At 35.1% G+C, this 26,597-nt stretch overlaps 1 protein-coding gene across 5 annotated transcripts in view; it reads left to right on the top strand.

Moving 5' to 3' along the window:
* The window catches only part of LOC118277302 (focal adhesion kinase 1), a 175,868-nt gene that overhangs the window by 57,236 nt on the left and 92,035 nt on the right, over window positions 1-26,597 (top strand). The window contains exon 3 of one of the 5 annotated variants that reach the window (XM_050696634.1): window positions 14,023-14,092. The exons of 3 other annotated variants lie outside the window; for them this stretch is intronic. In XM_050696634.1, coding sequence (XP_050552591.1) covers window positions 14,049-14,092 — 44 coding nt within the window. In that variant the 5' untranslated portion in view covers window positions 14,023-14,048. Of the gene's footprint in view, window positions 1-7,743; window positions 7,904-14,022; window positions 14,093-26,597 lie in introns of those variants that run through there. One more of the 5 variants, XM_050696632.1, reaches the window with a different exon arrangement.

The following is a 26,597-nucleotide window of genomic DNA, read 5'->3' on the forward strand; positions in this document are numbered from 1 at the left end:
GTCCTTTTTGTAGATACTTACTGCGAAAAAATTAATACATTAAAGGGCAAAAATATGATATGAGTGTAGACTTTGACAAGTATATTCCTAAAGAAGAAAGCCATTTGAATGTTGCAGGGACTTTTTAAACCATGAAACTAAGATAAATGTTTACTAAAGAAACTAATAAACCTTTAGTTTAAGTCAGATAATATCCATAAAACCCCCTAAGTCTGAAAAATATGATGCTGAAAACCGCATCAAAATCGATTCAGCTAAACGCGAGATAATCGCACACAAACTTACATTCATACATACAGGTCAAACCGAGAACATCCTTTTTTCCAAATCAGTTAAAAAAAGTTAAAAGAAACTAAGAAAAACCCTGTCTCATAGAAATCAAAGCATCAAATTCTCACACAATGTTCTCCTCTAAAAAGTTTCCAGCGAATAAAATCGATACAAAAGTGCAAAAATTGCAAATGTAGCGGCGACCGAGTCGGGACATTAATTTAAAAAACGTTAGACACGTCTGGGATGGTCGGAAGCCGGTAGAGGGCGCTAATGTATTATAGATGGCTTTGTCTCGCAGAAAGACGTGATTTTTGAACGTACTGTGGTTGATAAGAAATAAATGTTGTGTAATTTGTTAATGTAAGTATTCTGGCAGCGGCTTCAGGCAATACCTAGACAAAAAGTACCCATGTGTCATGCTTAAAACCCTTTCAGTAGTTTTCAAGCAAAAGCGTAGCACATGCGTAAGCATGTCAACAGATGGGGCCCAGTAGGACTGATGCCTGATCTACGTGTTACCGGGGCTCCGGCTCGAAAAGCAGGAGTAGGAACGGGGTGGTTTTTACCCGACTGCGCCAAAAGGAGGGTTATGTTTTTAATCAGTAAGAGTCTAACACTCTCTCTCGCCTCGCCTAGGACGGGAGAAGTAATTGGATGATTTTCCCCCCTTAAAATGATAGACTGTATCTTTATATGTGTTATCAAATTACTCTTATCCTAGTCTGTCTAATCATAGATAGGTAATATTTATTGCATGCTACTTACTCCTGCTATGAGGATCTCATTAGACTTAAAAGGGTGCACCTTCTATACCTATGAAGTATAAACTCTTTTCACATTTTACCTACAAACTAAAATATAACTTCTTGTGTACGAAATAAGCTATAAAATAGCGTGCCATTAACAAAATTTGTATCACATAAAACAGTTTGCCTGTCTGCAGTTTACCGTAAAACTTAGTCGAAAGCTTTTATGAATAAATAATAATAAAGTGAAGTGCATCCTGGGTTCTGAAATATTACTGAAAGACATTTTCTTGTCTACATTAAACAGGTACCGTAACATGATTGTTATCTATCTGAAAAAATATTTATTTTAATTTAATTTCATTAAAAAGGCAGTTTACAAAAAAAGGTGTTAATTAAAGGTACGCGTCCGTAGGCCCGCATCGCATGCAACGGATTTTAGTTTGTCTTGTATAGAAACTCATACAACTGCGTCCACTGTTCCGCATCGTCAGGACCGCGTTATCGGCAATGCCTACATGCGATGCGTACTTATGACGTCATACGTGGTCTGTGGACGCTTGTCTTTAAACACCTGTACTAGGAGAATTCTGTATCACAGGGGAGAGGAGCTCTAAGTTTGTGTATTTACTATAGAACAACTTGTTTCGTATACAAAAATGTTTCTAACGACTTAAAAGAAACCATGAATTCTATCGTCATCGCGATCGGCGAACCTCAAAAAAAAGAACATTTATTATTTATTTATAATAATAGTTTATTTATAACATGGTACAAGGTTCGCCCCTTAGCGGTATTGGTGATGAAATGAGCAGTAATAACGAAATTTGCGCAGAAAGGCGCTATTACCTACTTTACGGTTAATATGTGAACCTTTGCCTACCTTTTAGAGAACAAACCGACAGACAGGTAATACGTGACGTTATTTTTTTGTAGTCATATTCCCTTGTATCTGTTTTCCTCTAGATTTAGTTTGCAAACCAGCGCGTCCTAATAAATTATGCGGTACGAGTTAATGAACAATGACTTTTATGCTAATTAAAGGTATTCCCCGATCAAATTTTCCTGCCAATACTCCAATTGGTATAGGCGAGGTGATACTTTGATTACTTAATTATGATACTAGGAAATTGAACCCTATTTCATAGAGATACTGTGGCCGTACACTTAGTCCCGCAACAGAGAGAGAGAGACCAGAATAAAGGGTTTAGTACGAGAGCGGGTTCAGCGCTCTGATTGGCCGGCTTTTTTTTTTAAATAGGACAAGCCCGCCACCACCTCCCATACCGCTACAACTCCTGTAAGCCAGGATCTACAGTAGATACAAACATGAAAACACCGCCGGCTTGGATAAACTAACCAATAATTAATTTAAACCTAAAGCAAACTCGTACTAAGGGTACGGAACAAACTTAATTGGGCCTCACTCACGCAACTAAACACAACGCAAACGTTGTTTCACGTCGATTTTCTGTGAGGCCGTGGTATCACTCCGGTCGAGCCGGCCCATTTGTGCATGGCTCTCCTACACTTATTAGTTGTTGTATACACAGTTACTTGCTCAACCACGTTGACAGCAAGTGACATACCGTACCTAAAAACTGTATGCATTTACGGGCTTACATTGAAATAGAAATTTGGATTTTCCTCTTTTTCATTATAAGTTATTAAATCATTCATTATATGTGTATAGTATTACGTCTATTGACTATAAAAGGGCTGAAACCTAAAACCTGTAACATACATACTTATATCGAGTGCTTACGTAATAGAAACCACAATTGCTGAATTTTGAAATGTATTTTATAATTATATTTAGCGTTAGAAACAAGCCAACCATTGCCTTTAATGAAAAGGTTTTCATAACATCGAATAAAGTTAGGAATAAATCATCGTGCAGCCTGCTTGTGAAGCGGACTTGCAAAGTTGCCGTCTTGCCTCCATCAGCAATTTTATTCTGTCTATAAATTTATTTTAGTTTTAATTTGTTCGAAAAACGAGGCGGGATATACTTACATCTGCGGTGGCCTGTTACTGTACTGGAGAAGAAAACGGATTTTTAATATATTTATAATAATGTTTTCTTCCTTACTGTATCCTATGACTGTCTGTCATTATGGCTGTCTCAAATCTGTTGTAAATTCAACTTAACATACAAATACGCTGAAAATTTTAGTACCTAATAACAATAAGTCTAATAGATAATAAATAATTTATTATTTCTGGTCATCACTTTAAACTAGACAGTTATGTAAATCAGAGGCATGATATGAGTTGGCTTTACGTTCAGAGTTCGAGATCGAAATTCGGCGCTCTGATTGGTTGGTTCGTTTGAGCTGGCCTATCAGAACGCCGAACGCGCTGTCATGTCGGTTTCGTTAAACGTAAAGTAAACTCATACTAAGGGTTCTCACTCACCCTCAAGGATTTTAATCATTAGTTAGAAAGCAAAGAGTGGTAGGATCGGAATTGGATAGTATAAATCAGGTTTAACCTTCACAAAGAAAGCTTCCACCCTGTCTTATCGCTAAGGACTTAGATTTAGGTTTTCGACGAAAATAAACTCCCAAAAACTAATACTCTAACTAATTACGGTCCATTTTAGAATTTAACTTACCTTTCGATCAACACAACTTACAGAACTTAATTAAAAACTTGACTTTACAAGAAGGAAGGAAACCTTTCGTAAAGGAACTGAGTTATCTAATTTTATTCTGCAAACACTAATTTGCTATAATATTTGACTGCATAGTCAAAATCAAAACATTTATTTCAATTAATCCTAAATAAGGCACTTTTAAAACGTTAAATTGAATTGTCTGTCAGTAAGTATGAAGCTAAGTGCCAGTTGACGCGATGGCTGGGCAAATGGGTGCCCTGCACGATTCCTGTACGGAGTAACTTAGCGATCCACAAATTGTTGTTTCGGGTCTGGGTGTCATGTGTTTGTGAAATTGTATGTTTATTGAGAATATACTAGTGTAGGACAACGTTTAAACAAAACTAATCAAGTCAACTAAAAATTACGATACACTTACATAAATTAATCGAGAAAAGCTCTTCTAGTTTCGAGTCACAGAGGGGCTTTTCATCACTAGCAGCGTGTCGCGTCTAAACAGTCCCTCTGTGACTCGAAATTAGTAGAGCTTTTCTTCATTAATTTACGTGAGTAAACCGTGATTTTTAATTAATTTAGTATGTCTCACGATAGTTATTATAAAAATTATCAAGTCCTCATTAATGACTCCTACTTATATGAGTTTAATTAGTTTTTACAATAAGAAAATGTTATATCAAAGAGAAATACTTCTCGTGTTTTGTTTTTAATATCTTCGGAATGGTATCCTGGTATAATTATGACTAGAAGGTAATTAATTAGGTATTACATTCGCTCGTTCTTTGAGTTTTATTTCTATACATTATTATTGATTTTCAATATATCATTGCTTTTAATTATGTCTCTAGATAATTATAGTTAAGTGAAGTTGCAGCTGTTATTTGTAACTTCTTACTGTACTATTATGATATCTTATGTAATATTGACGTCACTCTAAATTTGAAAAGAGTGAGAATTTTAGAAATGGAAAAGCTTTAACGTTTATAGAAACGCGGATCCACGCGAGACACAATGTGTTTTATATACGGTCTTAATACGAGAGGTTACTATTATTTTCCTAGATAGGTACAGACGTCGAAACAGCTGAGGACATGGTTGAGGGCGTCTAACGAAAGTAAAATTGTGCTGTCCAAAAATTGTAAAACCTCGACAGTTGTGAGTAATCGTGCGAAATACCGATAACGGCCGTACTCGTATCTTTCTTTTGAAATAAACAATGCATATGGCAGTCCCTCGTTCAAAATACATAATTATATCGGTATGTGGTTGAAACTGATACAGAAGCCTGATACGTAAAAAAAGGCTTCGCATTTCATTTCAAATTAAATCATACTGATAATTTTGTAACGTTATAAATATAATTCAATTAGCTGGTCTTAATTATTCATTACGACATGTATAGTTTTGACGCCATAAATGTATACACTTTGGAACGAGCGCCTAGCTTCACAAACAGACTATTGTTTACTTCTTTATTTATTGACTTTTTTGTTAATACTTTAGACAGCTATCTTGACTACTATATTGACATTTCAATACCATTTTAAAGGTACTTTATGGTTATTTATGAACTATGTATTTGGAATAAATGATTTGACTTTGACTTTATGAAAGTATACCAACGTAAGAGAAATGGAGTTAAAAAAATAATCCACTAGATGGTTGAATAGCTATAGACGTACAAACAAATCATAAGCACTTCAAACCGATTAAAACATGATTCCTTTACCCCCCTTTATTTTCCACAAGCCCGTGGACCAAGTTCTGAGCTGATCAGTAAACTGTAAAGACCCCGGGCCTCAAAAGTTGAAACACTAAGCTGTGTCCGTTGACTCTTCAGCCTATTCAGCCAACTTTTATATTGAGCACTGGCAACTTTTCCAAAGCCCCTTTTTTTGCTCTGGCCACTCTCTCTGTAAAGCCGTAATTGGAGGAGTGGATACTTTTTGCTGTCGACTGTTGAGTTTTTAATTTTTTATTCTGAATTTATATTGGAGTTTTATGAGGAACTATGACTATATTTTATTCAATTAATTATGGAACACTTATTATGGTAGTGCTGACTATGAAGCTCTGGGAGTGCATAGCTCTGGCTATTTGCTTTTTGTAGGTATCAATCTCTATTCCACTCCGATCCAACCTGCCTACTAAAGGTGATTATGGCAGGCCTCTTCGTACGGTGCTTTAAAGAGCCATCAGACCACCACAAATGAGGCCCAGTAGGGCTGATGCCCGACTACCTAGCGGGTTTACCGGGGCTCCGGCTCAAAGAGCAGGAGTAGGAACGGGTGATTTTTAGTCAGTAATAGTCTGACACTCCCTCACACCTCGCCTAAGGCGGGAGAAGTCATTGAATGATTTTTTCCCCTTAAAAAATACCTCTTATATTGTAAATGTTGATCTGTCTACGACCAAATGACACATCGAATTATTTCCTTCAACATCCAACCTTTTACCTTTCGCTCAAGCTTAAACCTCTGTTTCGGAGAAATGAAAAATAAAAACAAAACAATAATACTTTATGTTCTTTTGTTTTTATTACAAATCGATTACTTCTGGCGTCTCGACAATAATGATAAATTGCTTTGCCACCCTTGACTAGCAGATTGACGTTAAATTAACTTTGTTTTTTAGTCAGTACCTACATTTCATTTATTTTAAAAGTTCATTCTCATTTCATTAGCGTTTTTAAATGTTAATTCTTTTATTTCCTGTTTACAGAGTAAATTAAAATCTTGTGTATTTTTAAAGGAAATATCGTGTGAAGTGTCGAAGTTGGCTGTCGGAAAAGAATCAATTTGAAGTGATAATTAAGTCTGTGAATTTTGTGACAAGTGTAATATCAGATTTATTCCTAAATATTTAACTTTGACTTGTTTGTCCGGAGGTTTAAGACAGCCACTTCTCACGCACGAGGGCGCGAAAACTACCAATGTGACTATTTCTGAAATATACGTATTTTCTAAAGATTATTTAGACACTACTGACAAACGTTGAAGAAAAACATCGTGAGGAAACCTGGGCTTAAAATTTCTTATTATAAGTTTGAAATCGTCATTCCGCATTGAGCAAGCGTGGTGATTAATGCTCAAACCTCCGTGCGAGAAGAGACCTTTAGTCAGCTGTGGCCACTTTGAAAGCTTAAATTAAAACATACACTAGCACAGAAAAGTGCAATCAAAACGCATAAAGAACAAATACTAACCCTAACAACACTTATGAAGAAAATCTCTAAACGTTTCCATTCCATTTCATTGTTATAAAGCAACAAAAATAACTTCAAACGATTGTCGAAACGTATTTAACAGTCCTACCGTAAAAGTACAATTCATGTGTCTGTGTGCCGGTGTTGCCAGTAAATAAACGGAGCGGTTGTTGTCCCATTGTCATCGCCACTTCCAACTCCTGCACAATCGTTGGCTTTTTGTCAGCTAAAATGCGGGCTTTAGTTCTCTAGCCAACGTTTCGTGTACTCTAATGAATATTTTAATGTTCTTTTAGGTGGTAGGTGTATTTTGGTACAAATTTGGCTATTGGTGGGTTGGTTTTTGGCAACTACTTTCACTGATAGACAGAGAATTCAATTTGATGTTTCAAAAGTGCCGAATTGAGGATTGTTTCATTAAAATACAAAATAAATAATTCGAAAAAGCGAAAAAAGCCCAACAATACTTCGCTCGACATGGGAATCGAACCCGAAACTCCTTGCCCTGCCTAAAGTTAACATTAACATAAAAAACTCTTTCATAATAAGTCATAATAACAACAAAAAGTTACTACATCAAAAATATAACCAATGAACGCGAACGTATCTGTATTTTCCTTCTATAAATAAATAAATAGGTACCGCTTTGTAATAAAAACGTGTACATATATGTAATTGAAATGTTTCATATAATACGTAATTGCAAAACAATGACCGGAACGGGCACAGATAATAAATAATATAATTTAATAAAACGCTCATTCGGTGTGCGTCAGCGTAAGCCGAATAACAAATGTTTATTTTACTCTGTAAAATTATTTAGTGTTTGTTTAAATTGATTTAAATATTTTATTTATTAAAAGAAAGGCGTTTTGTGAGCTTTACAATTATTGTGATTAAATATAAATATGTTTTTTTAGTTCTGTGATATTTATGTTTGTGTGAAAGTGATTTCAAAATGGACTCAGTGTTCCCAGATAGTTATAGTCTGGCTGTGTTTAAGTCGCAAGTGAATAGGTTGCTGCAAGCTAGAGTTGCGAGCCCAACCGCTCGTTTCTACAGGTGAAGTTATTACACAGTTAGCTCTTTTGTATCCATATGATATTATAACCTATTTTTGCGTTGAAAATAGCATCTTTTGTTCTTTAGAAGGAAAATTTGATCTGAAACGATCGTGTTTTTAATATTTTTGTTAGAATATTGGCGCTGCGCTATTAACCCTATTACTATTATACTATTATACTATTCATTATTAAATATAAAACAAAAATTAAAGACACTATAATTTGCGCTAATATCGTAATAATGTTGACTTGAGCACATTTCATTTAACTGTGTCATATTCACCGGTCCACTTTTGTTTATTCTAAAATAAGGGTTCACTTTTGCTGCTTTCTTTCTCGTTTTTTTTTGTACCTAACTATTTCTAGTTTCTGAATAGTTCCTGTATTCTTCACCAGTAAGTCAAACGAATAGGTGTTCTGTTACGATGATATAAAAGGTAACCAAAGAATAATGACCAATGAATGATTGAGGAAACATTCCAATTAAACTAGAGAGAGCCTTTGACTGCCATCAGAAAAGTGTTGAAGGCAAATCCTCCGCTAACTCCGGTCAATGGTGACCTACGTGGCAGTTAACGTGTTAACTCATAACAATATTTCATTAACCCAACTTGCTACAAAACAGGAAAATGTTATTACGTGTGTTGTAAGAGAAGTAAACTAGTATTTGTATTTGTATGTACATAAACAGACAGAAAATCAACTATAACTTTACTGAATACTTATATATAGAAGCGAAAACATTTGAAATAAAGATTGTATTTTAAATAAGGTGTTGAAGGTTCTGAGGTTCAGCAAAGTGTGTTTGTAGAATTATGAACTCTTCATTTTTTATTTTTTAATCTTTAATTTATTAATGACCAGAGTCTTTAATTGTCCTTGGTGTAGGGTGATAATGATAGTGATAGTGAGCATAGGCCTTCTGACCTCCAGACTAGTCGATTGGAACCGATTTACAAGTTCAATTCCGAAATATAAACGAAACCACAAAAACCAACACTTTTAAGTGTGGGAGAGTCATGCTTCAGCACGAATGGGCCGGCTCGACCGGAGTGATACCACGGCCTCACAGAAAACCTACGTGAAACATCGCTTGCGTTGTGTGAGTGAGGTTACCGGAGGCCCAATTCCCGATTCCCCAACAACCCATAAATTCCTAATCCCCAAAAGGCCGGTAACGCACTTGTAACGCCTTTAGTGTTTCAAGTGTCCATGGGCGGCGGCGATTGCTTACCATCAGGTGATTCGTCTACTCTTTTACCGGTGTTCCATAAAAACCAGTTCTGTATTTCCATAGAATGATGATCATACTCTACTATAGGTACTATAGGTAGATGCATTCACAATTAATGACTTTACCAGCTATTTCTGCACGCCAATTACTCTGTAGTGACAAAATGTGATTGCTTACACGATCGCTGAATGTCACACAACTTGATTAATGATCGACTTCGACAACAATGTAATGTATGATTTTCTGGTCTTTTTGTAAAGTCCATTTTGTTCTTGAAGTTTGAAGTTTGTTTTGGATATTGATGCTGAGAATATACCAATATTTTGTAACTGTAAAAGGTGTGTATTTCTATTTTATTAATTGAATATAAGTTTTTGTTGAGTTGAGTTGCCGAAATATCGGAAACTCATAAATATTAAAAAAACATGGTAAATATCGCGGTTTAAGTTTCAATTCTAATTATTAGTTGAATATTTCATGTAATGAGTAAACTAAGCTTCTTCCATCAGTTTTTTGGATAGGGTGAATCATGACATGGAAAGTCTAAACCACCGTTCCTATCACGGCTCCGAACCGGGTCATTTTGCGTTCCCTGTAACCCTGCATTTTAGAAAAAAAAACTTTGCATTTTAACATTATACAGTGAAACCTCGTTAAGTGAGACATCAAGGGACCTTCAAATCGGTATCACTTATAGAGGTATTCCACTAACCCAGTGTCTCAGATAACCAGGTATAAATAAACATTTGTCTCATTTACAGAGGGTTCCATTAATGGAGGTGAACATACGGGTTATTTCACATAAAAAGCTGTGATTCTTAAGTAAAAAAATGTGTTATGTGCACATTATAAATAAATAAGAATAAGTAAATCAACAAACAAAACGATGTTGTCTCAGTTAGTAAGGTTTATGCATTAAAAATCACTTGCTGTCTCAGTTATAGAGGTAACTAAGATGATAAATCGAAAGAACGAATCCCAGATATAGAGGGTTGTTTGTTGTCCCACTAATAGAGGTAATTCAGTGCCAATGGGTAGGGACCTCAGCATGAGTTCCATTTGTGGAGGTTTCTCACTTATCCAGGTCCCACTTAACCAAGCAACCCTGCATTTTAGAAAAAAAAAACTTTGCATTTCAACATTATATGTACTACCAAACTGAAAAGCCATAAAGGAGAGCTAATTCGGTAATATTTATCTGCATCAAATTCATTTATTTTTCCTAAAAACAAAGCTTAAACGCACACATAGTGTGGGGTATCGTATCTACCATGTTTAATCGAAGTATTGGCGTAAAAAATAAACAAAACTGTACTAGTTAATCCCGCGCCGCTGCCTGTGTGCACGCTTTCATGTATTATGTATGGGGATCGAGTGAGCCATTAGCACAACAGACTGAGTATCGATTTTTCCATGTTTGCATTAGAATTATAAATGTTTTGATTAATTGCAAATTGCACTGTGGATTACTACTTTTATTGTGTTGAGGTTAGCATTATTATAATACTAAAGACGTTTCAGAAAAGTGTATGATTACTTAGCTACTTTTCAAGCTTGTTTTAAATCGTATATGTTGTTTTATTAGTATCCGACGAAAATATTGCAGTATTTTTAAAAGAAAAACCTTTTAAATCAACCCATTTCTTAAAAATAAAAATAACATAATCCTCCATTCCTACATCAAATTCTCCGACCGTAAAAATAATAACCTCTCAACGCCATCTTTTGAGAAAAGTAGGTACTAAGGACTAGAGAACATCGTGCACTCGACAGTAACTCTGGCTGAAGAGAGATAGTAGGTAGCTAGACTCCGTAGTGATGCAACCACTAGCGCTGGAGCACCTCTAGTGGCCAATTTTCCCGCCTAACCACTCTTGCAGTGAAGCGGCCATCTTGTTTTTTTTTGCATTAAATCCACGCTTCATTTGGCGAATTGCCTGTTTTAAAATTCTTTCCTTTTTTTAGTGCTGGTAATTAGCAGTTAGTGTTTTTGGAACTGGGTTTCTTTTTTTTGTGTTTTTTTTTGTGAAAATGAGGAAATATTAAAGGTATTAAAACACAAGAAGAAATAAATATTATGTATTTAACTTAATTCATTGAATAACTATTATTGAATCTACTATGGATGCATGTATATATCCATGTACAAATTATTGCTAACTTTGCCGAAAATTAAAAATAAATATTATTTAGCATTAATTCAATGCTATGAAAATTACAATTATCATTGTAATGACGAAACAACAAAATTCAATTACGACGACTTACTTTTGTGTACAATTTATTATAATTAAAAATGTAAAACTAACCATTCACGTGTGAAATAATGAATATTCGGATCGTTAATTTTGTGAAAATAACCTCACTATCCGCAGTAATGTTGTTTTAAGTTTAGGCCCTTCGACAATAACCGTAAAATTATTTTCGACAACCAATTAAGACCATCAAATAATTTACACCTCCGAAAATAACTTTTATTGTGATTGCCACCTCATTAACAACAAATTGTAAACCTTTTGAATATACACACTCTTTTCCTTTCGAGGTTATTTTTTGAAATCTTTCGTCCACACGATCATTAGTTTGGATTCCTTCCATTTTTGAACAAGGGCCTACCTCTACTGTTTATTTATTAAGTGCGGGAGAGCCATGCTTCGGCATGAATTGGCCAGTTCAAACGGAGTACCACGGCCTTACAGAAAACCAACGTGAAACTACGCTTGCGTTGTGTTAGTGGGGTTACCTTAGGCTTCTTTCCCAATCTTCGCAATTGAATTCCTAACCCCCAAAAGACCGGCAATGCATTTGAAACGCCTCTGGCGTTTCGGGTGTCCATGGGCGGCGGCGATTGATTACCATCAGGTGATCCGTCTGATCGTTTACCGGCTTATATCACAAAAAAAAAACAACATACACTTCGCATGTGATCAATATTTTTACTCTTACTTTATACAATTACATACCTCTTAATGCACCATACATTAAAAACATTATTCGCGACAAAAAACATCACGTGTAATTTATAACCGAGCGAGCCAGAAAAAGGAAAATCATTTCTTCACTTACAAAAGCTACTTAGCAAACTTGTCAGCAGTGTGAACACTCTTCGGCTGATATTTCATACTTTTTTACACTGGCAATGTAAAGCGGCGAGAAAAAAATGGAAGGTAAACACCCTTCGGCCGTGGAACGTTCTAGAAAGCTCTTGGGGCGATAGATGGTTTTCTGGCTTAGTACTTAGGTAGATCTAAGTGCAAATACCGTATGAGTATTTGCAATGAGATGGAATATAAGTATTTATTCTTTACCGAAAAGTAAATTAAAAAGTCCAAATTGATATGTTTGAGTATTAAAAGTTATACCTAACTTCTATTTTACGACATTATATTCAAACCAAACCAATTAATAATTATCATAGGTAATATAATATGGGTGCATTAACAGAAAAATAAACCTGCTTAATATTTAAGTGTGGGAAAGCCATGCTTCGGCACGAATAGGCCGACTTGACCGGACTAGTACCACGGCCTTACAGAAAACCGACGTGAAACAACGCTTGCGTTGTGTGAGTGAGGTTACCGGAGGCCCAATTACCCTTTCCAATCTTCCCAATCCCCGATTCCCCAACAACCCTTAAATTCCTAACACCTAAAAGGCTGGCAACGCACTTGTAACGCTTTGTTCGCGTCTGTTTGGTTACCGGCTTATATCGTAAAAAAATAAAATAATGACATTATATTATGAAAACCAATCCAATAAACAACTATTATAATTACGTAATATAATATGTTTGCATTGCATTAACAGAAAAAACCTGTCTAGTGCTTACCTCATAACATTTTTCTACGTGTAATTTTTGCTAACCGTTTTTTCACTTAGCAACTCTTTTGAGCCGAACCGCTTTTGTTTTAATTTAACGTATATTCTTTCAACTTAGTTTATTCTTCAAGACTTTTTCATTTGTTTTCTTTTGTTGCTAACGCTGATTTTCCGTAACTTGTATTGACTTGAGGCTTTATTGATACTCGTATCCACTTTTATGAAATGTCAGCTTGTTGACAATAGTGTATATTTGATTTGTTTTCTGTAAATTAGGGAGAAATAATAGCTTTTTGTCTGTTTCTATTATTTTTTAATTACATTAATACCTATTATAAATGTGAAAGTTTGTTAGGATGTTTCCATAAAAATGTAGTGCTTATGAATTAGTCGGATCTTTCATCACCCGCGAAAAGGGAACACATACAATATACTCTACCGTGACCTAATTGACATACCTAATTTGAGTCATATGTAAGTTGCGGTTAGCAAAATACCAAAGAAAGTAAATCGCAAATGCAATCCATATTGGAAAAATACAAAAGCCCCTCTGTTTTATGAATTAAAACCACAGAATTTGTATTTGCTTTCAAACTGGGTCACTTCCCATAGGGTTTGCCGTCAGCAATACCCATAACGACTCATTAAAAATGAAACGAATCGGAAAAAAGAGTGAAAACTCAGTGAGTGGGGTTGATGGAAAATGTGGGGTGTTTAGAAATAGAACTGATGACAGTGGCTTAAGGGATGAAATTGATGTGATATGTTTATTTTAAGGTTCGTGCTTGTTCTTCTCCATAAGTCCGTAGTACTATATTTCACTCTGGAGAGAATGAGCAATGCAAATAATGGAATGAAATGAACTTTACAGACGGGTGTATGGACGGACCAGTTTCTTTTTTAGGTGGTCTTTCGATTGACAATTGCTTTATTTAATAAAAATGCTGCGGTTTTGAAAATTTTATTATGATTAATTTATTGCTAAATTAATAAATTTACCATGTTGTTGTGTTTTCTGATATGTATGAATCCGTATCTAATAAATTGTGTATTATTTGTTTCAGGTAAGCGCGAGCAGTTCCGTAGTTAGATGCATGGCATGCTAAGTAAACGAGTAACGTTCTGCTTACCCCGGTAAGATGCACATACAATATACTTGTGCTGTCCTGGTGGTGGGTAAAGAATAAAGCAGCTAATATGTTTCATTGTATGGAATATAAGAGTTTTGTTCCCAAATACAGGCAAATACAAAACGTTACTTAGCTATGTTTTTCGTTTTCACGAACCACTTCTAAACCGTCTCTTAACTAAAAGGTATTTACCGTGTTATAGCACCTAAACTAACCTCATTCGTACACTAATAGATAGGTGAAAAGTAAAATAAAATCGTTAAATGTCCCTTAACTTTTCTTAAAGATTTCTTAAAATTTTTAATTAACTATTAGTATGCAATGGATGTTTTTATAATGTCCAAATTGCAGGGACTTGCTTAAGTCATTTACTACTTATTTAAGACTTATTTTATTCATTAAAAAGCAAAATAAATACATTTACACTGATTTAATAGATTTAATAGCCCAGATGAACATTTTGTTGCACCGTAGCTCTCCTGATTACTATTGTGACGCAACAACCTTAATATAACATTAAGATCTCAAAGATTGTGTCATTATTACCCAATTATAGTATTTAACAGTTAAGTACTAGGTAAATATTTCACGGCGTTTTATTGGCCATTACTTTAACGTCCAATGTGACAATCAAATGACCATATTTCAACCCTTATCGCACCGTTTTATACTCGAAAATGTACCGGCTAAAATGTCCGTATTAGGGACAAAGTAATGTTGCTGTACTATATTTTCTTTTGGGAAGGGCGACTTTTGATAGAATGTGATTAAATCGTAATTACATATCTATTGATTTATCTAAAGTTTTAGACATTTTTCGATTTTAGTCGTGCCCGGTATATGGCAATAGGCTCACCATCTATTACATCGGACTTACGACATAAATTGTGAAAAGTTGGTGTACATTGTTAAGTGGCATTCCGTGCCATAATGTGGACCTCTGCCTACCTCTTCGGGGATAAAAGGCATATACACAACGAAATTAAATTAAGTAAAACCATTATATTGTATCGACATAACAAAAGTAACATCAAACACCAAAAGTCACAGTACCCTTTAAAGAAATCTAGTATAAACTAACGCATCTATCTATATCAATCTTTAGTACTAGCTAAACAAATGAACATAGAAAATAATCAAATGTACACCTATCAGTGTAAGGTAATTTAAACTGTATATCTTCGTGTCTAGGTTGAATTATGTGTGTCTAAAAACTGGTATTTAGGACATTTTGATTGGTGCTTACACCCTTGTAAGGGTGATAGTTAATAATTACAATTGCGTGTTTGCCTGCCTTATGTTAGGCAGGAACGCGATAGGATAAATTAATTTCAGTTAACTTAAGCTTGTATTTTACAGTAATTTGTTTAGATAAGGTTACCTAATGTTCAGTTAAGTTAATGCTGGAGAAATTACTCGTACAAGGTGTGTCGTGAAATTCCATGTGTTTAATCTGGACTAGACATTGTTTAATTTTATTGTGTATGTTTTGTGTGTTTGTCTATTTAACGTATATAACTAAATCAAAGAAGAAGGATTACAATCTATACAAAATTGCCCCACACCCTATAACAAAGTGATATATCTCAAAAAAAAAAGAAAAAAATGTATAAGCTGTTATGAAAAACTCGACAGAATGATTCAGTATTTTTGAACCGAATTAAAAAAATCTTTGTTCGAAAGTGTAACCCTAAGGTGGTTCTATAGACATATAGGTCAGGGCTCCGGTCTCCAGGATCCAGAAGAAATAAAAATCATCAATTAAGATAGTTTTTAATGTATTACATTTGTCTCCCTTACATAATTTTGAAAGAAAAAGAAATAGATACTATAGTAACCTAACCAAATAAGGCCTATGCCCCAATAAAGCCTATTTTGAAAATTTCCCTCTTCCCGATGTCGAATGGTCGCCAAAGTTTGTAGAAGTGTGCATGCACATTACTTAACTAATTTGAGCACAGCAAGCAACCCGTGCCGCGATTATGTTGGAACCTACAGACGAAAACAATCACGACGTGGAGCGCACTTTAGTTTTTATAAAATTCGAGTAGCGTAAACTGTTAGTATTTTTATATTTATCAGTATACGACGTGCCGTGTTTTGTCTATATGACAATTATACATTTAGCCATCTCCTCACATTAGTGAAATAGCTATAATATCGGTGTATTTCATATAATCGTTGTATTGTTTACCTATGTGCCATGCCCTAATAAAGCCTACAAAAAAAACGTGTAGGCCTTATTACGACATAGTTGTTTTTCAGTAATTTCATAGAAAACGGATCACCAGCTTCTGTCAAAAAGAAAGCCAATGGATTTTGCAAAAGATGGAAAACGCTGTTAAAATGGTAGAAAGGGGTAAACGGGGTGAATAGATACAGAAAAGGGGTGAATGGATATCGGGAAATTCTTCATAGTATCTATTCACCCTTTGAATTTTATGCACCCTGTTTTACCCGGTAGGCTGCTGCAGCCAGATATAACTTCCAAAGAAGTACGCATCATCTAAAGAGTGGTTTCCACTACACGAAAGCTAGGTCGGTCGCTAAATTGGCTACAGAACAAGAAGTTATTCTCATTCGTTTGACTGATGCTGGGGTACCGATGACTTCAAAGATGTTACTTGGGTATTACATGATGAGAAACTCGTTTAGCCTGATGTATAATGACCAAAATTAATTAATAAGATCTCATTACATTTATTATAAGCATTGACAAAGTTTTGTTATAATTAAGAAGTTGAATAGTTACTAGTTTTTATTGAGGCCTTATTAAGACATAGGGTTCCCAATAAGGCCAAAGTGACACTTAAGTTATTTGTATTTACAAAATTTTAATTTTTGTTTCTAAAGCCATTTTGATTCCATTATTACAAAGTTTAATAAATAAATATAAGATTTTGAAATTATCAGCCCATTGTCATTTTAAACCTACGAGCTAGGCGGTAATAAAAATAAGTTAGGCCTTATTTGGTTAGCTTACCTTACTTAATTCTCAACACAAGGAAAATTCAAACTTGAGTTTCTAAAGTGAGTCTTCATTAAGCTACCAAATTACAGATTTTCAATCCTATTTCAAATGTAATAAAATTGCTAATCCATTAACCTCCAAACTACTATAACTTAGGGTTCGAAAAGCCACTCTACATAGTTCAATACAAAATGTTTTTCACAAACATATTGTTGTTTTCATTCCTTATAATACCTGTCATAACATTTCCTACCAGAATTACCATTTCAAACGAACAAACCAACTTTTGACAGCCCCTACTTGACACATAACCAATTGAAATTCAACCCCAACGTCTCACATTTAGAATACCTTTTCCCTTAAACTGTTTTTGATTATCCCATGTGCTTGAAACTTTGCTATTATATACTAATCTTGTTTATTATTCGTTATGTCTTGAATGGAGCAGGTCGTAAGCCGTATTGTTCAGTTTTAAGTGCTGTCAAGGAATTATAACTCGTATTGTTTAGGTATTAAGTTATTAATTCATTAGTACGTTCTTGTTTCTTCTCTCGGAAAATATTGTTCTTGAATTTGTGTTGCTATTGTAATAAGACTCTCTTGTTTATGTTTGTAAAGGTCAATTTATATTGATTTTGCGGTTAAATACAAACTAAATGGAATCACATTACACATTAGTTTCTAAGTAGTTTTCACTACTTAGAAAATAATGTACCCAAGTTGGTTTTGAGCCTGAAATTTTTTTATAGTATTAGCTGGTTACGACCTACGACCATACGAATCACTAGATGGTAACCAATCGCCGTCGTCCGTGGACACCCGAAACAGAGAGAGTGTCAGAGGCGTTACAAGTGCGTTGCAGGCCTTATGCGGGTTAGGAATTTAAGAGTTGTTGGTGAATTTAAGAGGGTATCGGGGATTGAAAAGATTGGGGAGGGAGGTAATTGGGCCTCCGGTAACGCAAGCGTTTTTTCACATCGATTTTCTATGAGGTCGTGGTATCACTCCGGTCGAACCGGTTGAACTGCCGGATTGTCCTTCCATCATATGAGTAGAATAAGGAGACTGATCGCACCCGTGTTAACACACTTACTTGTACATTATAAAACCTTCTGTATAGTCTACTAAAGTTAACATATACCAATTTAACCGAAACCCAAACAGTTCTAACACATTTTTGGTAGTTTCCACAACGTAACTCATATATTCTTTATCGATAATACAATTTTTATGGGACACTTTACACCCATCTAACCTAAGTGCATAACATAATCTATCGGCTTTCGATGAAGGGTTTCATGCCTTTAATCTGGTTATAGCGTTAAGTGCTCTTAACCTTTTGCCCGCTGTGCTAGATTTTCAATAGGACTATAAAGCCTAGATTAAAAGGCTTAGTACATAGATTTATAGGTATTAACATAATAATAAAGCCTAAGGCCTACTCTTTACGTTGCGTCATTTGACGTAAGCATGCATTGTCAAAAATGGTAGGTGGATTTAAAGTTGGCGCTTCGTGGACAGTTTATATTGTTTCCAAGCGGGTTGCAAACATTCGACTATTGTTTGTGAAGGATGAATGCGATCGTTAAATGACGCAACGTCAGCGGTCACCTTAAGTCTTTAGGGCGACCTATCTTTACAAGTTGATGTCTTGATATGCTGTTGAAAGACTAAAGCCCTAGGCTTTAGTCTTTAATCTACATCATGTGGCTTGAAACTAGTAGAGTTACCACGCTAAACTGTTACGTGAGTAAACTCTTTATTATCACACAGCACAACAACAGTCTATAAGTAGCCACTGCAGACCAAAGGCCTCTGCACATAGACGTTTGAGCATTATTCACTACGGATGCTCAATGTGTAAAAATAATGCGTGTTGGCAATCTTTAAAATAACTTACCAGTATTTTGCACAGAAGAAAAAACCTAACCACTTTGGTACTATTTCCATGTTTAGTAGCAAACATTCCACGATACAGTTTAATATCATAGCTTTAGAGTAATTTTGTCCTGATAACGCTGTGATCTATTATTCCAGCGTGTTTCAGTTGAAGCTCATACATACCTAACTATAACTACCTATATGTATAATGTGTATGTTTGCCTAATCACAAACACGTGAAATGTTAATGCAATCTAGCTAGACTAGTAATTGCATGTCATGCTTGATTCACAGATACACATACATGGTATTTGTATGTATTGCGCTTTTACGGTACAGAGAGTAAAGTTCCCTAAGAAAAGAAGGATCTTCCGATCGGGCGAGTTGGTTTTGATCCAACTAATCTTTGGGACGGCTGGACCAGATATTGACAGGACTTTTACTGGCAGGTAGCTGTTGCAATGAGGAGTAACTTTGGCTACTTTTATTTTAAAAATAGTGTTTTATTTCTTAAGTTAGTTACAAAGAGCTGTAACCATCCCGACCGAAGACGCGGGCGTCAGCTAGTAGCACATAAAACTAACTTAATGCCATACCTAGTGAAAAGTGACTGTTCTCAATCTACTCCATAGGGGAATAGAACCCACTAATTCTACATCTGCATATAAGCTAACTTAGCCATCTACCTACACGCCTAGTAAACCAGGGTTGCCACATATTGATTCCCGTGTGCAATCTCACCGAAGTAGGGTTGCCACGGATATTGCATTTCCACTCCACACACATAGCACGTAACCCTCACAATTAAATGGAAACCTGAGTCATTTGTTTTAATGTACTCCCCCTGACTCTAATATTATTTAGTTTTAAAGTTAGTTCATTATATTTTATTTCAAAGTGCATTGTGAAGGTTTTGAGGGTCCAGCACTATTGCCGAGTGATTTAAATTTTCCATTAGTAATTAATTAGTCAAGGTGGATGCATTATAACTCATATCGCTTTAGGTTACATATATTTTATCCGAATGAATGGCGGGTTATACGACCAATTTAAACAAAACACGAAAACCCACTCCACTAATAAAGTTATAACCATAGACACCACACTACTCCATAAAAACGTTTTCTTGTCCAACCTCCAAAAAACCATAAAGTTACAAAACTGTTTATTTCACAAAACGAACATTTTTTTAAACGATCGTCGTCATAAACAATAACTGTCAATTACCATAACGTAGTGCTGCGATAAGTCGATAAAATACGCGCGTTATTGTCGATATGTCGATAAACCCATTCAACAATCCGACTGAGTTGAAATATACGCTTGATGCAGCGATACGTCGTTCATCGTCAGATTTTGTCGATAAGAACATGTGACTTCGTAATATGGTCGATAATTTGACAATATAAGGTGGTAATGTGATTTATTTAGTGTATAATATAACTGGTAAACCCGCTAACCCTTTATTAAAGATATTGCCAATCGGAAACCTTGCATTCAGTAGCCAATGTATAAGTCAGTTTAACTTTTTCTTTAATTTTATTATAAGTGAGACATAGTAAATTAATTATTGGTTTATTCAGGTAACTGTTTGACGAGGAACTCGACTAGTTTGCAGTAGCTAGCAGTGCTACTGAGCAGTAGCAGCGCGACAATCGCCGCGTCGTGTGTCGCGAAATGCTGCTCATGAATATGAGCCTTAACCACTCTAACGTCCATGGATAGCACGGTATCCAAAAAAAAGGAGCGTCATACGTCCATGGATACTATAGTATCCAAAGCGACTAGTTCTGTTTAACTCCCTCTAGTTTAAAATACGGTCTTGTTTGGTGAGTTTTGACTGATTATCTATACAGCTGAATAAATTGTTCGACGAAAAAATAAGACATGGCGTTGTAATATGCTTTGACAAACAAAATATAATTTTTTAAAGTTAGTTGACTCGTTTTTGAAGTGTTTTTGTGAGTTCCAACAATTATGTCGTAAATACTACAGTTTTGTTTAATTTATCTTGCAAGTGTTATACATCAAAATAAACTAGAAGATTTGTGCTTTACGATGATGTATAAATATCACAGTTTTAGCTGATAAATCTAGTCTAATTTTAACTTCAAACGATTGTTTCGAAAAAAATGGCCGGTCGTATGGTGTTGGCCACTTTTAGTTTTGTTTATACATATTTTACATACTTTGCATTACAATAGTATATAAAATATCGAAATACATTTCGTAATAAGCAAAATAATACATTTTTCAAAGAGAAATATACTAAATTCATTGAAGATTCCATAATAATGTCAATGTGTTCCTCAGGTTTTTTGATGTGTAAAATTACGAGTAGTGTTTTCTTTCGATTTAATTACAATACTTAGAGTTAACCGAATATAATCATATATACATCAAAAGAAAGGGTAATGAGTCTAGTTTGTTGTAAAAATATTTTATTTATAAAATATGCAATAGTTGTGCCGTATATTCTAAAAAGGTAGAAATAATTCTGTTTTTTTTTCTGTGTTTCATGTTTAACCCGTTTTATTGTATTTTAAAGATTAACTAAAGATTTAAAAAAATCGTTAAGATTGTAGAGTATTTTTCTATCTTTTTTTTGGTATTCTTTTCTTTATTCTAGGCATTACGGTTCAGTAGCTATATAGGTTTTTTGTTACGACGAACTTGCGAGTCGCGCGCGGTTCGGATGCCGTGCGCGGCTGGACGTTAGAGAGATAAACGGTCGCGCGGGCCGGACGTTAGAGTGGTTAAGCATGGCTTGAAACTAGTCGAGTTCTTCGTCAAACAGTCAGGTGAGTAAGCCGATAACATAATAATTAACTTTTTCTTATTGAAAGGTAAGGAAATGGCAATAGGCTCACCACCTATTACATGGGACTTATAACATAAATTGTGAAAAGTGGGTGTACACAGTGGCATTACGTGTCATAATGTGCACCTCTGCCTACCCCTTCGGGGATTAAAGGCGTGACGATATGTATGTATGTTCTTATTGAAAGGTATGAAAAAGATACTTAGTTGCGTAATATCGATAGAAAATCAGCTGGTTTAGGGTACCTACCTGTCATATATTATGCACTCCCAGTCAGTTAGGACTAACACACCCACACTAATATCAAAAGCAATACATAAGTTATGTTTCTTTTTATTTAAAGCTCTCAGAAAAAGGAATTAAATTTCACACACTACTTATCATTCCACACACGTTTTAAATCTTCATTGCCGAAATGGGTCACCAGTTTCCAAGAATCTGGGTTGCATTTCATGCGCTATTGCAATTTTTAAGCCCAATGCGATTTATGTTAGTTGAATTGTTGCCAACTTAATCCATTATTTACACCATCAGGGGACACGCTTGGATGGTTTTGAAATATATTGCTCTATATTGTACCTTTTTATCGAAATATACTGTTTTGTTTTAAAAAAGTTTTTAATATGGACTTTAATAAGCTTTGGTATTGTGGTAATTACATTAAACATTTGATTTCGATGTCCTGGGCTTACAGTCCTGGTTTTATCTCTATTTTTTCACGATGTATTCCCTCTCATTATGTATTTCTAATTATAAGCAACTCGCATTGAGCAAGCGTGGTGATTAATGCTTAAACCATCCCCGTGCGACAAGAGGCTTTGATCAGCACTGGCCACTTATATGGCTGTTGATGTGATTTGTGAAAGCATGGAGACCGGATTGTCTAGTTTAGACCTTAGACGTTTGACAATAGACCCTAATATACTTCTTTATATAAAGAAACTAAACATAACTAAAGAGAAAAGGACAACATTCAAGAGACAGACTATCGAATCCAATCCCACCCAATCTATCTAATCACACTTGCGATCAACTACGTCTCTAAACAGGCTGATTACTTTATCGATATTCATGTCCCATCACTATAGTATCGATTGCGTAACGTCTCGCGATAACACAGCGTCCACCCACGCTGCTTCATAATGTAATCATTACTGAATTGTGCTGAACACGAGGCCTTGTTCAGCGTGTTTCACATAGCCAGTGGTAATTTATTTCAAATACTGGTTGGTAACTAACGTGATTATCTAGCAGGGTCGTTGGCTTGGTTTTGGCGAAGTAAGAATTGAATTTTGCTTATGAAAATTAGAAAAAGAAATTTCAGAAACTGGATTGGCACAAGCTATTGATGAGGTTTATGATGGTCTGCACCTGCTATATTAATTTGGCCGGATTCAGAAATTAAACCAGTGTCTTCGAGGTGAAAAACAATTAGCATTTCTTAAACAATTTCAAAGTTTTGGAACTTTAAATGCGCTTAGCTTCCTTGCGTTCCTTTGGAGCTGCGGTCTACCTACCGGGTTTACAGGGGTTCCGACTCGAAAAGCAGGAGTAATAACAGGGTGGTTTTTAATCAGTAAGAGTCTGACACTTACTCTTACTCCCTGTCGCCTCGGAAGTTATTTTACTTGCAAAAAGTAACAATTTGCCGATAATCCAATACTAAATTATCATGCACAAACTGTAAAACAGCCTTCAACAAAGTATTGGGTTGAAAGAATTACCTCTTACTGAAAGACCACAAAAAGAGACACATAATGAAGTAATGCTAAAATAAAGTAACACATGTGCGTTGTATATGCAACAGATGGTAACAATGCTGCTTAGATAGTTTTTAATAAAATCGTTCGTCTCTGGCGTAGCGCCAGCCGTGCAATTGTCCGGCTCATAGACTAAGTATAGCTAGTTATCGCAGAGAGGACAACTGGGTTTATAATTAGTTTTGTGTACTTTACCTACATATTTACGTAATATATACCAATACCAATACATATACATACAATATTATAAAGTTGAAGAGTTTGTTTGTTTGAACGCGCTAATCTCCGGAACTACCGGTCCGATTTGTATAATTCTTTTTGTGTTGAATAGTGCATTTATTGAGGAAGGCTATAGGCTATAAAATATCACGCTATGACCAATAGGAACCAAGCAGAGCGGGTGAAACCGCGCGGAAGTAGCTAGTTGAGGAATAATTCTGCTATTACTTTATTGAATAAATAGATAAATGACATTTAAAAGAACGTTTTATTTTTTTAATACATTTATTTAATTATTAATTTTTTGTCTTGGACAATTATTCACTAGCATGAATTACTTTTACTGCCGCACCCAGAGACATTAAATTATTACTTAAACTATTCCTTAGTAACGATTTTGTATTGAAAACAATTGCTGAGGACTGGGTTAAGTAATCAATATATGACTCTGAGTACAGCTGTTAGTAATTTAAATCAAATCTAACCAGTAGTTTCGGAGATTAGCGTGTTGAAATATAACATCTTTTATATACTCAAGTTTTCGTAACCGAGGTAAACTTCTGCATTGTAATAACAATACTGTAATAGCTACATTAAACTGGATGGAAACAAAACAACCTTTTGTATAAGTACATAGTAACATCTCCGATATGTTTCAAGATTGACACATAGCAACTCATTCTAAGATAGATTTTTATATCATAGGTATATCCTCCCTTCCCAATGGGAAATAAAGGACATGATACAATGTCTAAAAAAATTAATTCTATAATAAACTAAAAGGTATTTAATCACCAACAACAGCGTCATAGCCAATGAAAAGTGTCCAGTCTGCACGAATCTTGCTTAGCTTAGTCTTTGCGCGTCGGTCATTGACCGCTACTAGAATATCAGATGGTCGACGCACCGATAATATACAGATTGTTTACATGATCTATTGTTGTTGTAGCGATGTATCGATTGGCCTCACTCGATATTTAATCGAGTAATTAGTCGGTGCGTTATCGATTATGCGAAAGATCGTAACTTATTAGCGATTATATTATTATTATAATCTGACTGGATTAGATGTCCTTTAAATTAAATGATCTTACCGATTGGCTAGTTGCTAGCGCCATAAAGCACGAAATCTCATGTTCGATATCCAAAGGTTAAGTAAAATATTGTGAGATTTGATTGTTCAGATGTAGCATAATGTTTAGCAATATCATGATATTATTAGAGAAGAAAAAAACTCATAACTTTATGTTTTCATAAAGTTATATGTTTTTGCCAGTTACTAGCTTCTGCCAGTGGCCACGTTTTCGTCTGGAATAACACTATTCTAGACGATAATCTACCTCTGTTCCAATTTTCATCCCGGTACCTTCAGCCATTTTGACGTGATTGAGTAACAAATATACACACAAACACACACTTTCGCATTGCAAACTAAATTAGGTACGCAAATATAACTAAATAGTTTAAATATTTTTAATTAATAAATGAATGGAAACTCAATGAGGATTAAACAAGCTCGTCGAATATTTAATTTCACTCCGTAATGAGTGGTTTGATTGAAAACAGATCATTGTTTCATGCATACATTAACCAGAGTTTAAAACAATATAATATTGACAATGTTATATGTCAGTCTATGTTCCTGATATAGTATATAGTGTGATTATGTATCGAATGAAAAACATAATTTAACGCGTTTAATTACCTTATATTATTTAAGTGATACTATTGTTACATCACATTACATCAACAGCCTATAAGTGGCCACTGCTGACTAAAGCCTCTTCTCGCACAGAGAAGGTTTGAGCATTAATCATCACGCTTTGTTCAATGTGGGTTGGCGATTTCAAACTTATAATTAGAAATTATAAGCCCAGGGATTCCTCATTTATTTAATTATTTTAGAAAGTACATAAAACTCGGAAAAAATCACCTTGGTATTTTCCGTTGGTAGGTTTCGAACCAACCTAAAAATTAGTTAGGTTTTTCGGCTTTCTCACGTAATTATTTGAAGAGGAACCCGACTAGTTTCAAGCTGCTAAGCATGCTAGAGGCTCATATTTATGAGCAGCATTCCGCGACACACTGCTGCCGTAAAACCATAATAATTAACCAAATAAGTAAGTGAATATCTAATTACTCTATTTCTATCAACCTCAACCAAAGCCAGGATAAAATATTTATACTACGTAATAAGTACCATGAAGTAAATATCCGCAATCTCCCAAAGAACTGGTCACAACACAACCTTGGCTTCGTGTGAACAACATGGTCTCTAGTTTCCGATAGCTAACGCCAAATATGGAGGCAAAGTCGTGCTATGTCATATACTAACATTTAATATGTTTTATATTAATAATAATAAGGTTCAATATAGGCTGGGAACTTTTCAAGCTGTGCTGTAAACTTACAAGTGCTGTTTAAGGTCTTCAAAGGTCAAAATTACTAAATGTTTGGGTACTTCGTTTGAGGCGACTGGGTCCGTAAGTAACGCGGGCCCAGTTGCCAGATCAATAATTGTGATTTTTTTTTAACGTTGCCCCCACACTAGAATTTTCTCCTGTCTCGTGGGTGCGTTTACAAACATACAAGTTCACATGCACATGACAACCAGACCCGAAACGATCATTTGTGATTTCAACAAAGAGACAAAGAGTTGCTCCCTGTGGGAATCGAACCCGCTAAACGTTGCACGGCAGCCAGTTGCCCATTCACCGCGTCAACCACGCAGTCATTAGTCAGATTAAATTTTAATATTTAGTTTCTGACAACTAGAACCGTTCCATAAATGACAGTAAACATTTAATTTACACACATAAACTACGTTAAAACTCGGGGCCAACGCAACACTATACAT

The sequence above is a fragment of the Spodoptera frugiperda genome, chromosome 10 (assembly GCF_023101765.2).
Source record: "Spodoptera frugiperda isolate SF20-4 chromosome 10, AGI-APGP_CSIRO_Sfru_2.0, whole genome shotgun sequence".
Classification (NCBI taxonomy): domain Eukaryota; kingdom Metazoa; phylum Arthropoda; class Insecta; order Lepidoptera; family Noctuidae; genus Spodoptera; species Spodoptera frugiperda.